Source organism: Anabrus simplex, chromosome 2, assembly GCF_040414725.1.
Source record: "Anabrus simplex isolate iqAnaSimp1 chromosome 2, ASM4041472v1, whole genome shotgun sequence".
Lineage (NCBI taxonomy): Eukaryota > Metazoa > Arthropoda > Insecta > Orthoptera > Tettigoniidae > Anabrus > Anabrus simplex.
In genome coordinates, this window is record NC_090266.1 from 1,213,216,156 (window position 1) to 1,213,230,843 (window position 14,688).

General features: G+C 39.7%; 1 protein-coding gene across 3 annotated transcripts in view; it reads right to left on the bottom strand.

Moving 5' to 3' along the window:
• Positions 1–14,688, bottom strand: part of LRR (Leucine-rich repeat) — an 808,120-nt gene that overhangs the window by 553,151 nt on the left and 240,281 nt on the right. For all 3 annotated transcript variants that reach the window (XM_067142208.2, XM_067142207.2, XM_067142206.2), the window contains exon 8: positions 8,158–8,322. In XM_067142208.2, the coding sequence (XP_066998309.2) occupies positions 8,158–8,322 (165 nt within the window). The remainder of the gene's footprint in view (positions 1–8,157; positions 8,323–14,688) is intronic.

Sequence of the window (14,688 nt, forward strand, 5' to 3'; positions counted from 1 at the left end):
TTTCTATTTGACTCCCGTAGGCGACCTGCGTGTCGTGATGAGGATGAAATGATGATGAAGACAACACATACACCCAGCCCCCGTGCCATTGGAATTAACCAATTAAGGAAATCCCCGACCCGGCCGGGAATCAAACCCGGGACCCTCTGAACCGAAGGCCAGTACGCTGACCGTTCAGCCAACGAGTCGGACAGTATGTTGATGATAAGTAGCATTTAGTAGTAGGATGTTTAGGTCTAAGCCAATAGTTCCCAACCTGGGGGCGATCGCCTCCAAGTGGGCGATTTGGATTATCATGGGGGCCAATAAATAAGTGGGGGGCGATGAATATTCAAAGGGGGAAAAGTAACATAGTACTGTACAGTAGAAGTTACCGGGTAGCACGAGTTACTGGCTATTCTCAGCCAAGGATTTCACTGGACTCACCCCTCTCCACAGTTCCCAACTGTTGTTGCTCAGCACAGCCGACTGGTGACTCAACCCCTCCCACTCATGCCATCACAACAACACTTGCCATCACAACACACTTGCCATTGACCTAAATAAGTCTTCAGTCTTAACCAGCCTCTGTGTGCCTCGCCATAAGTTTTTGTGCATGCCTCTTCTGTTTTGTTCGTTTGTTTTGAAGTGTAGAAGTTCATGCACAATGGATTCGAAAAAGACGAAGTGTCGTCAATACTCAGCTGAGTATTTAAAATTTGATTTTATCCCGTCACAGCAAAATGTGCAGTTTCCACATTGTCTATTGTGCGATGAAACATTTACTAGTAATGAAGCCATGAAGCCTTCGCGAATTAAATATCATTTATCAAAGGTACTCAATGATAAAGTAAGTAAAGAACTTTGTTATTTTCAACACCTCAAAGCTAAAGCTGATAAACGGTCTAATGTGAGTGAATTATTTCGAAAACAATCAACCGATCTTGACAAAGGTCTTGTTGCTTCTTACGAGGTATCTTTATTGATCGCTAAATGTGGTAAACCTCACACAATTGGCGAAACTCTTTGTTTTACCGGCTACCAAAAAATTGTTGAAATCATGCTAGGTGAGGGCCCTAGTAATAAGATCAATTGGTTCCTTTAAGCAACAATACTGTTTTCAGGTGAATAGGCGAAATGACCACGGACGTTGAATCCAAACTCACCAATTTGTTGAAAAAATAAATTTGCTTTGCAGACTGATGAAACAACTGTGATTGGTAACAAATCAATTTTATTAGCTTATGTGAGGTTTATCAATGAACAAAAGGAAATTACCGAGGAAATGTTGTTTGCTAGAACTTTGATCACTGATACGAAGGGGTCGTCTATATTTAAAGTGGTGCAATATTATTTTAAGGAAAAAGAGATTCCCCTAACAAACGTGAGCGCTTGCACAACAGACGGTGCTCTTGCCATGCCAGGTCCTCATGCTAGGTTTCTAGCCCACCTTAACACATTCACGCCCGTATCCGAGTTATTGCCTATAGTGCGTGACCATGCTGTGGACCGTATCCGAGTTAGCCCGGATAAGCGCAACCTTGAACTGGAGCTGTTCCTACGCAGCTGGGATCTATTTTGGTCACAAATATGTGCGAGAGAGATGAAAGTAATACCCTTATGAATGCTTCTACTTACCATAAACCACATGGCCATGACGATTTTCCCTCCCAATGCACTTTCTTTGTTTTGTTTCTGAAGGTAGCCTAGCGCTCGCACAACTAGCTGCGTAGTTGGTTTATGATTGCACAAGCGTGTGTATAATCACGTTCTGAAGTATAACCATGGCATGTAGGGACAATATAAATTATGCAAATGATGCGAATTTACAAAGAACAATTTTTCAGCTGCTTGAAAATTATCTTGGCCAGGGGTATACTGTCTATATGGACAATTATTACAAATAGCGTTGGACTCTCGAAACAATTACGGGAACAGTACACTGCCGTATGTGGAACAATACGGTCAAATAGGGGTGTACCAAAAGATCTAAACGAACACCAAGCAATTCTCAAACGAGGTAAAAAGTGAACTCTACATACAACTACAGTCACCTCTCTCCGAAATCTCAGCTCCATCTACGTCATCAGCTCCAAATCAACGTCCTGCAATTTTGCCACCAAAAAGTGCACCGGCCAAGGATCCATCATTTAGGTTAGATGGGAAGAGAAAAGAGCATATTCTCTTAAAGTTTCCACCTTCAAATATAGACAAGTTCCCCTGAAGAAGGTGCAAAGTGTACTTCAAAAATAAAAATTATTAGTGAAACACGCTATTTTTTTTAAATGTGTAGTGTTCCCATTCACCCAGGAAAGTGTGACATTACCTACCACACCCTACAGAGATACTAGAGGACTTCATTATGGTATGTGGAAAATTTTGTTTCCATATCTTGTTCAGTTTAGAACTTATTGTGAAAAGAATTCGTTGTTTGCTCTGCCACTAACAGCTGGAATAGCTGGGCCAGCCCTTTAACTAGCCGCTCAGATGATGGGCGTGAATGTGTTAAGAGAGAAGTGCCAGAGGTCATCACTGTTCACTGTGTCATTCATCGTCAACACTTAGCTGCGAAAAAATCAAGTTGTGTCCTGCATGAAACCCTACAACTGGTTATTACAGGTGTCACCAATATCAAAGATAATTCCCTCAATGACCGTCTGTTCCGACAACTTTGCCGTGAAAAGGATGAGGAATTCGAACGCTTGGTTCTACATACGGCCGTGAGGTGGCTTTCCAAAGGAAACTGTTTTCGCCGTTTCTTCGAATTATTTGACACGGTTACTAAGTTTCTCGACACGTCTGATCCTGCTTTAAGTGAGAATTTGAAGCAACTTGCGTACCTTACAGATATTTTTTAAAAAAATGAATGAAGTCAAAATAAGGCTTCAAGGGAACAATATGAACCCGATGAAGGCCACAGGAATTATTTCATCATTCATCGCCAAGTTTGATAATCACAAGGTAAATTTCGGCTGTGGGAAGAACAAAGTAAGTACAGTACCTAATTTCATTTGTGACGTAAATCACACAATTCATATCACACATTTCAAACATACCAGGTGTGCCAAGTCAAGAACACGATCATTTAAGTACACTTTGAAATAGTACATTTCATTTCAAGTATGCATTGCAACAGGTTCGTATGTTTACATTCATGTCCTATGTGCACGTGTCTTGACTACACCGAATATTTGTAATAATAATAATAATAATAATAATAATAATAATAATAATAATAATAATAATAATAATAATAATAATAATTTTCCTGCATTTCAGTGCAGATGGAACTTCATGGGAACCCACCAAATGCTCTGTCATTTGCAGTGAACATTTTTTTGGAGGAAAGCCAAGTAATATTGAAAATCATCCATCATCATATATACCATCTGAGTTTCATGAGAGCTATAGGAAGAAACCGAAAAGAGAATATGATGTATCCCGGTTTGAAAGAGTGAGTAAACGAATGAAATGCTCAAATATACATACGTCTTCTAATCAGGAAATTCATGAATTTATTGTGGAAAATGAGTGTGAAGAACTACATAAGTCGGTGCAAACAACGTTTGAAAATGAAGCAACGACTTTCGAATTCACTTGTGTTTTTAGTGGGAATGATGTAGGCACACGGTGCAACTCAAGCACAGTACCTCCAAGTATTTCGGAGAAGGTGGATAAAAGTTGTGGTCCCAACACCCCACTGAACATATGCAGAGGATTTCATGGATACCAGAGCATAAAAAGTGAGGCACAGTTGAAGGATTTAACAAGTGTTTCATTTAAAACATTCAATTTTTTACTTTAATTCTTTGTTTCTAAAGTGTCTATAAATATAAATAATAATGAAGTTTGTTTACTCTTTTTAATGAAAACGAAATTGGGTATAACCTTTGCTACCTTGGCAGTCATATTTGGTGTACATCGGACTACTGCTGCGCGAATATATTTTACTGCTCTCGAAGTAGTCAAGAAACGCACTTCTAATCTTATTTTCTGGCCTAGCAAACTATGCATGCAAAACACTTTGCCTCGCATTTTTAAAACATTTTATCCTGATGCACGAGTTATAATAGATTGCACAAAAATGCCAGCAAGAATAGATGAGAGATGTTACATGCAATCATGTTATATATTTAAATTTTTATTAGCTGTGGCCCCAAATGGAACTATTGGTTTTGATTCTCCTTGTTATGGTGGAAGAACTAGTGATACTTTTATTGTTAACAATTCAGGCCCTCCTAAATCTTTTGCGTGAAGGGGACGTTATGTTAGCCGACAAAGGATTCCCAGGTATTAAAACAGTCACCTCTATCTTTACTTGGTATGCTGCCTTTTCTTCACAATGTGAGATTTACAGAAGATGCAGTGTTACAAACTCAGAGTGTAGCAAGTGTGTGAATTCATTTGAAAGATGCAGAGAGTGAACATTTTCAAAACCTTGAAAAATGTTCCTAAAGATCTGTTTCTGTATATCAGCGGCATTGTTTACGTAGCTTTTGTGCTAACAAATTTCTTGCCACCAATAATAAAGAACGTAGAACTGTAACACTTGGCCACTGTCCACTAGTTACGCTTTATTCACTGTTGACTTGCGACTATTTTGGAAGTGTATGTACTCAAACCCATATTGTAATACAACTTCCATAGCACTACTTCATACCGTGATGACAAGATGCTACGATAATTTTTGCCGTAACTATGACGCAGGTCTTCACTTCAGCGGAACGTACTCTCACTGTATTGATTCTCGCAACTCCGCCAGAGCGCTCTGTAACTAGTATCATACACACTCCCTATAATCTACTCCGATCAGTACTTTTTGATTGTTAGCCGAAACTTCTACAAACATAAACTCTGGTCGATTGGGAATTGTCTGGTCTGAAGTAGCCACTATTTTACTTTTGAGATCATTCTGACAGTAAATAGCACACCCTCCCCCTATACGTTTTCTTCGGTCTAGACGATGTAAAGTCATGTTATTTAATTCAACAAAGCCTGAGTTTAGTGAGGGTTGTAACCAAGTCTCAGTTACGCATATGCAGTGCAAGGTATTACTATCATGAAAGAGGGATTGTATTTCGTCAATGTGAGCCATTAGCGATTGCGCGTTAATATGACAACACTGTAGGGCTCGCCGATAGCTTGCAAGACTTTCGCTGAGAATGTTTCCCGCTGACGCTGTTGAAGGGTAGGGTGAGAGGAATGACTGGGGAGGGGGTGGGAGTGGGTCACTGACATCAAGGTCACTACAATCTGTAGAAGTAACACTTGTATTGTGACTAGCCATTGTCTAGAAAAAAATAATGCCTACTCACCTTGTTTTCTCCACAAGTACTTCCAGGGGCACAATCACATTCACTCACACACATACATGCACATTTACTTAAAACTACAACATTACGCGATAACGTCATCTCAGTAATGAGCCCGTATCAATGCTCACTAGTGTTTTACATTAAAATAACAAGTTGTATCATTGTAGTAATAAACACTTTTCGTCCATTGTCACGTAGCACAACAACGCGACCGTCCTGGCTCCAGACACGATTTAAACCAAAGTGATCACGTGCACGATTTGAGATGTTTTTCCTAGTACCCATGAGAAATTCCGCCAAGAGAAGGTGCGTGCCTTTTAGCTGACGTTTAGCCCTCCAGATGTGGTCATGATCCTGGTACCGCAGGAACTTAATAATCAAAGGGCGTTTACCCGTAGCAACCACATCGCTGTTGTTCACTTCGGAACACCTAGGCGATGGCAACGCTCAATATCTGAATATTAATCTTGATATCCATCTAGTTTTTCTTTAATAGTTGATAATATTTTAGCTTACAGGTTTTCACCTGGTGCTTATGGGACGCCATGCAAAATTAGACCGTTTCGGCGGCTATATTGTTCCGCTTCATCCATCCATCCATCCATTCACTTTGCTCATCCAGCTTTTCCTCTATGTTAAAAATACTGTTTTTATGTCTTTCAGTTCACCAGACACTTTCTCTTGAAACACACAGAACTCCTCCTCCAGCCGCTGTAGTTTCTTCTCCCGGCTGGCGCTGCTCATCGCCTCCTTGAGTTGGGCGCGGAAATGCTGCATTGCATCTTCTACCTTTTGAACTACATCCTGTAACGTCATGATTGTTGTCAGTCTTGGACGGTGATTATTAAAACTATGGAGATAAGATCACGAATGGCACCCAGCTGCTGTTTATCTTACAGATTTACGAGTTTGCCTTGACACACACTTTACACTATGACTGAGCTATCCGCTATCTTACAAATGAAGTAATGAAACAGACGGAGTTTTATTCGTAACAGTATGTATACATGTATGTATATGATGATCATCATTTCCTATCCCGTCGTCGCCATAAGACATATTTGTGTCGGTGTGACATAAAGCAAACTGCAAAAAACAGAGTCAATCTATCTTGCTCTGGGCCTCCCTCTTGCCCACTTTCCTTCTACCTTAGCCTCCAACACTTGTTTTGGTATCCTTCCTTCCTCCATCCTCATACCATGTTCAAACCATCTCAATTTATTCTTCTCTATCCTATCACACTGTTTTTCTACCCCTATCTCTTTTCCAATCAACATTTCTTACTCTGTCTCTCCTTGTCTTCCCTACCATACTCCTCAGAAACTTGCATCTCATTGGCCTGAATTTTACTCTCATTTCTTCCTGTCCAAGTCCAAGTCTCTGATACATATGTTAATGTAGGTGTATAGTTCATCTTGTAAATGACCTCTTTACATTTCATAGAAACTTCTCTGTTTCACACCGGCTTCCTTACATTCTGATATAACGTATTTCCCACTGGTACCCTTCTGCTGATCTCCTTATCCAAACTTGCAAATTTCATTATTTCACTTCCCAAATATTTGAAGTATTCAACATCCTCAAGGTTTTGTCCCCTGATACTTTTTTTTTTTTTTTTTTTTTTTTTTCCTAGGGGCTTTACGTCGTCTTATGGCGACGATGGGATAGGAAAGGCCTAGGAGTTGGAAGGAAGCGGCCATGGCCTTAATTAAGGTACAGCCCCAACATTTGCCTGGTGTGAAAATGGGAAACCACGGAAAACCTTTTTCAGGGCTGCCGACAGTGGGATTTGAACCTACTATCTCCCGGATGCAAGCTTACAGCCGCGCGCCTCTACGCGCACGGCCAACTCGCCCGGTCCCCTGAAACTAACAATTCCTTTTAATTCTCTTTCTCCTCTTGTCATCACCACTGTTCTGCTCTTCTCCACACTGATTATCGTATCATATTTCACAATATCTTCATTTAAAGCCACTAGTTGGATTTGCACTTCTGTATTGTTGACTCCCCAGATCATTATGTCAACTGCAAGCAATATTTTCAATTCCCCTCCATACCTTTCCTTTGTTTCCTTTGGAATTTCATCCATAACCATTATAAACATACGTGGAAAAATTATACTTCCCTGTCTCAGTTCACTTTGGTTTCTAAACCAATCCGTTCTCCCCACTGGATTCTGGACAAAACTGGAACAATTCTTATACATTGCCTTCACTAGTTCCCTTGATTGCCTTCCACATCCGTTTCTTTCCAGGGTTTGCCACACCTTTTCTCTATTAACACTATTGTATGCCTTCTCTAGTTCAAGGAATACCATCATCAGATCTTTTCCATATTTCCACTGTTTTTCCATCAGCAATCTCATGGAAAATATAGGGTCTATTGCTCACCTGCCCTGTCGAAATCCATCCTGGTCTATTCTAAATTTTTTCCATCTTTCCTCTCATCCTCCTTTCTGTTATTCTCTCCAAAATTTATTGACACAATACATCAATACTTTTAAAATTCCAACCTACACGTATTGAACAAACTGATCTATATATATTGTATTGAAAAGGTCAAGGTCTTGTCAATTTATTTCTTATAAATCTGACACGTCAGCAAACTCACGAAAGGACGCAGCATGACTTCACCTAGATTTTTTTTTTAATCTATCAGTTAAACATAAAGGGAAGTGGTGCATTTTTTCAAATGGAAAGTACTACTAAGGTATGTAAAATGCCTTAATTATGAAAGGTTACACATGTTTTTGTTAACTTAAAAGTGGTTATATTACACAAGTTGGTATTATGCAGTATGTTACATATTATTACTATTTACATTTACTATGTACATCAATAAGTTACACCCTGAGATCACTCACCATTTCACACCAAGATTGTCCAAATACAGCTCTTCTAAACTTAAAGTTTTCCGAGCTACATGGAGGATGCGATCTAGTGCCTCATGAGTGAGTTTTATATTTGATGCTCGTAACTTCGTAAACCATGTATTATACTCCAATGCACTGATGATAGGTACTAAATCTCTGGAATAATAAGAAAAGGCATGATCAAAGAGAATTCCAACTAACAGAAAGACAAAATTAGGACCAATTCACTCATTTACCTAAACAAGCAGTGTTAGGAATGGTGATGAAAGTTAATAATGGCACTGCAAACACAATACAATTAACAAATATCTGAGAAAAACTCGTGAGCCATGACTCTTATGACAAACAAGTTTTGTACATGGATAAAAAACTTAAAACTTCATGTTATACTAGAGAAGAAATATTTATTATGCAAACAAGAGGATCATGGACTAACAAAAAAGCAAATTTCTGAGCTGACTAATCAGAATATGTATCAAATAGGAATCATTTTGGCCTCGAAAGGTCACTCAGAATTGTCAAACCAACGGCCACTAAGTTGTTACATCATCCTACCCACTCAATGTGTTGTGCTTCATGGAAACTTTCACGGAGTTTAAAATCACCAGCAGTACTTCATAAAAACAACCTCAACGGAAACAGCTTCTTGTCTGACAGAATTTCTGCTAGTGGTTTAATGTCACACTAACGCATTGAAGGTAGCAGCCATGGCCTTAATTAATGGACTGCCCCAGCATTTGCTTGGTGTCAAAATGGGAAACCACAGTAAACAATCTTCAGAACTGCCAACAGTGGTATTCAAACCCACCATCGACAAAATGCAAGTTCATAGCTACACGACCCTTACTACATGGCCAAGTCGTTCAGTTTGACAGAGACTACAGTGTACATGATCTTTACAAAGAGTATTGAAAATGTCATGCCTTATGAATAGGCCACAGATATTTTAAAAATGCATATGCGCATATGCAAATGCATATTTTGAACCTTAGTGCATATACAGGTATATTTTTCACTTATGTGTGATCAATTATGTAAGATTTCTGAATGAAATGAAAAATCTAATGAACTCTATATGTTTTACATCCCTTGGCAACACAGGAAGCCTTCCCCTGATCAAGGAAAGGGCTTTCAGAGTTGCAATACAAACAGGTAGACGGATTATGACCCATTTCATGACAGCTATTTCCTTCTCACATTCCTTTCTCCTTACAGTAGCATTCCAAGGTTTGTTTAAACAAGTGCGTTCATCTGTTAATTGCTGGTTGTCTGTTTCAGTGTTTTACCAGATTAAACTGAAAAGAAAAAAAAAACACAAGCTCAATAGCTCCAGTCGCTTAAGTGCGGCCAGTATCTAGTAATCGAGAGATATTGGGTTCCTTCCCTCATAATAGTCTGCAAACCTCTTATTGCCTCTCCTCTTCTTTGTTATTGTGCCATGTTCAGAATAGTAGCATTTTGCTTTCATGACAAGATGTGTTGCTGAATTTCTGTACTGTCTTTTGTACAAAGAATCCAGGTCCAAATCGAAACTTTGCAAGAATGACAATCCTGTCTTAATTTATATCACTGAAAACTACTGCAGCTTCAAAAGCAGCTAATTTTACCAAATGGCTGTGCAGAAAGGTTGTCTATAGTCATCTCTTCCATTCTCATTAGGGTTCTGTGTATTCATGTATGTGTACATTTCTAGAGTTCAGGTGACGCTAGTGCTCTGTACACTAGCTTAATAACTATAGGAAAAGCTTCTGGAATATTGTTCTAGTGAATAAATTGGTAGTGTAACAGACTGATACTTGTCACAACTACAAGTAAATTACACACAAGGTCTTGTTTATTACCCTGATCACTAAGCATAAAGTACTATCTCCCCAAACATTGCACTGGCAAGCTGATCTAATTGCTCACTTGGCAATAATAAACCTATTAATCTAAATCCTGCACTTCCATCCAAGTTATTGGTAACTCCTTGGTACAGAGTGACAACTTTTTCCACAAAGGTCTGGTAGGACTCTGAACCATTTTAGATTTTTGTGTCAGTTCGGTTTCGTCCCGAGATGGGTGTATTTGCCAAAATGGCTCGTTACTGCTTCACGAGGGACGATCCCGTAACTTCCGTGATTGTACGAAAGATGGCAGTCTTTGTGTCTTCTGTCACGGATGGTGTAACTTTTCACCAGAATGTATTGAAACGGTAACACCCTACGAGCATTCACGTTTCATTCTTTTATTAAGAGAAGCTCGCTAACACCCGGCCGTAAACATTTAAAACTTGCGCCGAGCGCACAGGCATAATGGGAACTGCGAGCAAGTTCGCGACGTTCCAGAACACCGGCCAAGGACAAGCGACGTCACGCAGAAGGTTCCTTCGTGTTCCATTGCTGCATGAACGAAATATAAGCGAGTCGTCAGCCTGGGGTAAGGCAGAATGTAAGCAGAGAGCCTGCAGTAAAGCAGAAAGAGAGTGTGCGGTATGCGACGGCAGTGTGCTGAAGGCAGAGAGTGGAGTGAGTCGGCAGTAAGCCGTGAGTCAGCGAGTGTGTGCAAGTAAGCACGTCGCGACATAATTCGTCTCTCGGTCCGGCTGTATATCTGAATTCGTTTAAAGACTGTGTTCTCGCCAGCTTGAATTCATTTAAAGACTGTGTTCTCACATAAACTGTGCCAGCTTTGAATTCGTTTAAAACTGTGTTCTTGCATTAATTGTGTCAGCCTTGAATTCGTTTAAAGACTGTGTTCTCGCCAGCTTGAATTCATTTAAAGACTGTGTTCTCACATAAACTGTGCCAGCTTTGAATTCGTTTAAAAACTGTGTTCTTGCATTAATTGTGTCAGCTTTGAATTCGTTTAAAGACTGTGTTCTCGCCAGCTTGAATTCATTTAAAGACTGTGTTCTCACATAAACTGTGCCAGCTTTGAATTCGTTTAAAACTGTGTTCTTGCATTAATTGTGTCAGCTTTGAATTCGTTTAAAGACTGTGTTCTCGCCAGCTTGAATTCATTTAAAGACTGTGTTCTCACATAAACTGTGCCAGCTTTGAATTCGTTTAAAACTGTGTTCTTGCATTAATTGTGTCTATCCGTTGAACTGTGTTGCATTATGATCTTAAGTGCCAGTGATAATCTGAAAATCACGACGTACTGGAACTTGGACTGTCATTTATTTCAACAAATGTATTATGCTGGTGGAGTACAGTGCAGAGACTGTACTCGATTTTCTTTATGAAGTGCTTGATCACCGCACCTCGGAAGGTCCTAGATTGTTTCATTTGCGTATTATTCCAAATACGAACTGTGACTCTAACTTTATCCTTGCTGCTGTGGGAACTATTTCGGCGTGCTTCGCCATAGGGAAGTGTCACACCAGTACCCCATGACGTCAAATGTGGAAGCTCCACATTTCCCCGTTCCTGCCTCTGGTTCGAGTCATCAACACTAATACAAACACCAACGACGGAAGACAACGCCGACGCCGACCGCAAGACGACGCAGCCGCCGCGGGACAACGTCCTCTTCACGCCCTCAGGGACAAATCTACAATTCAGCTATAAAAGGTGACATAATTATTTGCCTATTTATTGAATAAACTGAAGGATCCACTTAATCATGAATTTTTCTTTCACTACCCTTCTCTCTTACTCTCTTAGCATGGGCCGTACACGCCTTGTCGTTCCTCATGCTCTCCGATATACTGAAGTACGGGCGTTCCTGTTACAGAGAGAGGGTAGTGAATAGTGGCACCCGTGACGTTGGGGCCAGATTAAAGAGAGTAAAGTGATAAAAATTAACTTTGAAATCAGTGATATCTTAACTTACCAATTCAAATAAAAGTGCATAGTACGTACGTTAATTCCAGTTCAGTGAATATGTTAAAATTTTACGAAGTTCAATTCAATGACTTTGACGAAATTTTAAACTTTTGGCACAGAACTCTGATCAAGTTTATGGCACAAGTGATTATTTTTCTCTTTCTCTTGCTATGTAAAACATTTCAGGCATAATATTCATGCACAGGCTTATATAAATTTTGATATTTATGTTGGTGAAATTTTGAACTTTACCATTGGACAATAATGGTGATATTTAATTTTATGCGCAAGTGTTTGATATTTTGTGTTGGTGAAATTTTGAACTTTACCATTGGACAATAATGGTGATTTTACGTATGAGGTGAATGATTGTATTTTCTGCATTTTGTGAAAATAACGACATTAATATGGAAAATATACTAGCTGCCATTGAGGCTTTAAAAATCAGTCTAAATGACAGGATTACGGAAAGTAACACTAATCTCGGGCGTAGGATTGCAGAATCTAACAATACTTTAGGAGCTCAACTTAAAGAATCTAACGCGACCCTGGAAGCCACTAAGGCTAGTATAGGTCAACTTAGGGAGGCTAATGAAGCAACTAATCGTAATATCACTCAACTAAGGGAAGCTAATGATGCCAACATTGTAAAATTGACAGAATCTGTTGATCAAAAATTTGCAGAAGTTAATAATAATTTGGAACGTAGGCTCAATAGTGCAGGTGCCGAAATTGAAAAAAGATTTAAAGAATCTAACAAAAGAATGGATTCTAAGTTTACGGAAATAAATGAAAGATTAACACGTGACTTAGAAACCATTAAGCAAGACATAAAATCACAAGTGGCGGAGGACTTAAAACTTGCTTTCCCGTCTTCTTCTCAGGAAGTCCTTAAAGAAGTAGAAAGCTTAAAGGAAGAATTTCAAGAGTCCCATGCTCAATTATCTCTTGCACAAACTAAAATCGCGTCTATTCAAGACAAACTTCATGAATCTGTTAAAAATAATTTCATGAAGTTGGGAAACGAAATTACTCTTCTGAAAAGTCAGCAAGAGGAGGCCGATAAACGTGTCAAGACTCAGTTAGATAATGCTCACGCGCAGATTACTCGTATCTGTCGCGATGTAGCAGAAGTCAAGACCGACATAGAGAAGGAGGTCAAGGAAATTGAGAATTCCGTACAGGGGAAAATTAAAACCCTAAAACTTGAACTCCAAGGAGGTATAGAAGCTCTCAACAGCAAAGTATCGCAAATCGAACAGGATGTTTCATCATCTAGCCTTCACAACACTAGTGGAGAATCCATGAATGTTTCCACAATTTTTAAAATAACTGAGGAAAAACCAGCCAAATTTTCGGGGAAAGAGGAGTATACTGCTAAGGAGTTTCTCCTCAACCTCGAAGAATTCTTTCAAGAAAATCACGTTAAGACCGACCGTCGTTTACGAATAGCATCTCGATTGTTAGAAGGCAAGGCGTTAATGTGGTTTACCGCTTTTAAATTCAGTATTAACACTTACGAAGAATTTAAGGAAGCCTTACTTAGACGATTTTGGAGTGCTGAGGCTCAGCACCTGATAAAACTTCAATTATACTCTAGAAAGTATAACACGTCCGTCAATTCCTCGCGATATTCAGATTATCTCATATCTCAGCTTAAAAAGATGCAGTTTTTCGACCCTCCTTTACCGGAGCAAGAACTTATTCAGGTCATAACGCTGCAATTTCCACCAAATGTTCAGGAAATATTGGTGGCAGCAAACGTCCAGGACTTGGAGCAGCTCGATGATGTCCTGAGGAAACTCGATACTGCGCACACTCAGAGCGCAGCAAAAGCAGGTCGAACCAAAGAAACTACAACCAACTTTACGGAAATGAAAACTCCAGTTCAAGTAAATCCAGAACCGCGAGAAGAAAGAGAAACTCGCCGAGATATTCCGTTTCGGTATAGAAGATCTAGGAATCGCCCCTACGAAGGGAGGGCTAAGTTTCAACCTGGACCTTCATGGAGGCAGGCAGCTAATCAACCCAATGATAATAGGAACTCCCAGCGGGAAGAATTAGAGAAACGTTGGAGAGAGACTACGGAATATGTAAGGAATAAGAACAGGGAAGAGGGTTTACCTGGAGCAGCTTCTTTGGAATACCAGGCAGAGATACAGAGAAGAAATGAGAGAACGGAAATGGATCCAAGAGCTACGGGTACAAAAAAAAAAACTTTGTCGAAGCAATAAAGAGACTGCCTGAAAACCCGGAGGGAGGAGAAGTAGTATGTAGCGCACTCATTAACCATTGGTATTTAGAGGATGCAGATTTACTATATGAGGATTCAACACCACGACAGCCTCAGATACAACGCGGCTTACCGATCATTATCATTAAGTTAGGCAATATGATTGTCCACTCTCTAGTAGACTCGGGATCGCAAGCCTCACTAATTTCGCAGAAATTAATAGATGTGGCGCAGGAGACGACCTACATCTCCATCTTGCCGGTTGCTCAAGTTAAGGTTAAAGGCATAGTTCTTGACAAAGCTATTAAATGCAAATTCCAGGCGTTTCTTGAGTTAGAAATTGGTGGTGTTAAGTTCCAACATCTATTTTTGATCTTGACGCAAATGAAATTTGACTTAATTCTTGGATCAGACTTTCTCATTCAACATGGGGGAATCATTGATTATCCCGCTAATGTGATTACATTTTTCCACGTCGAA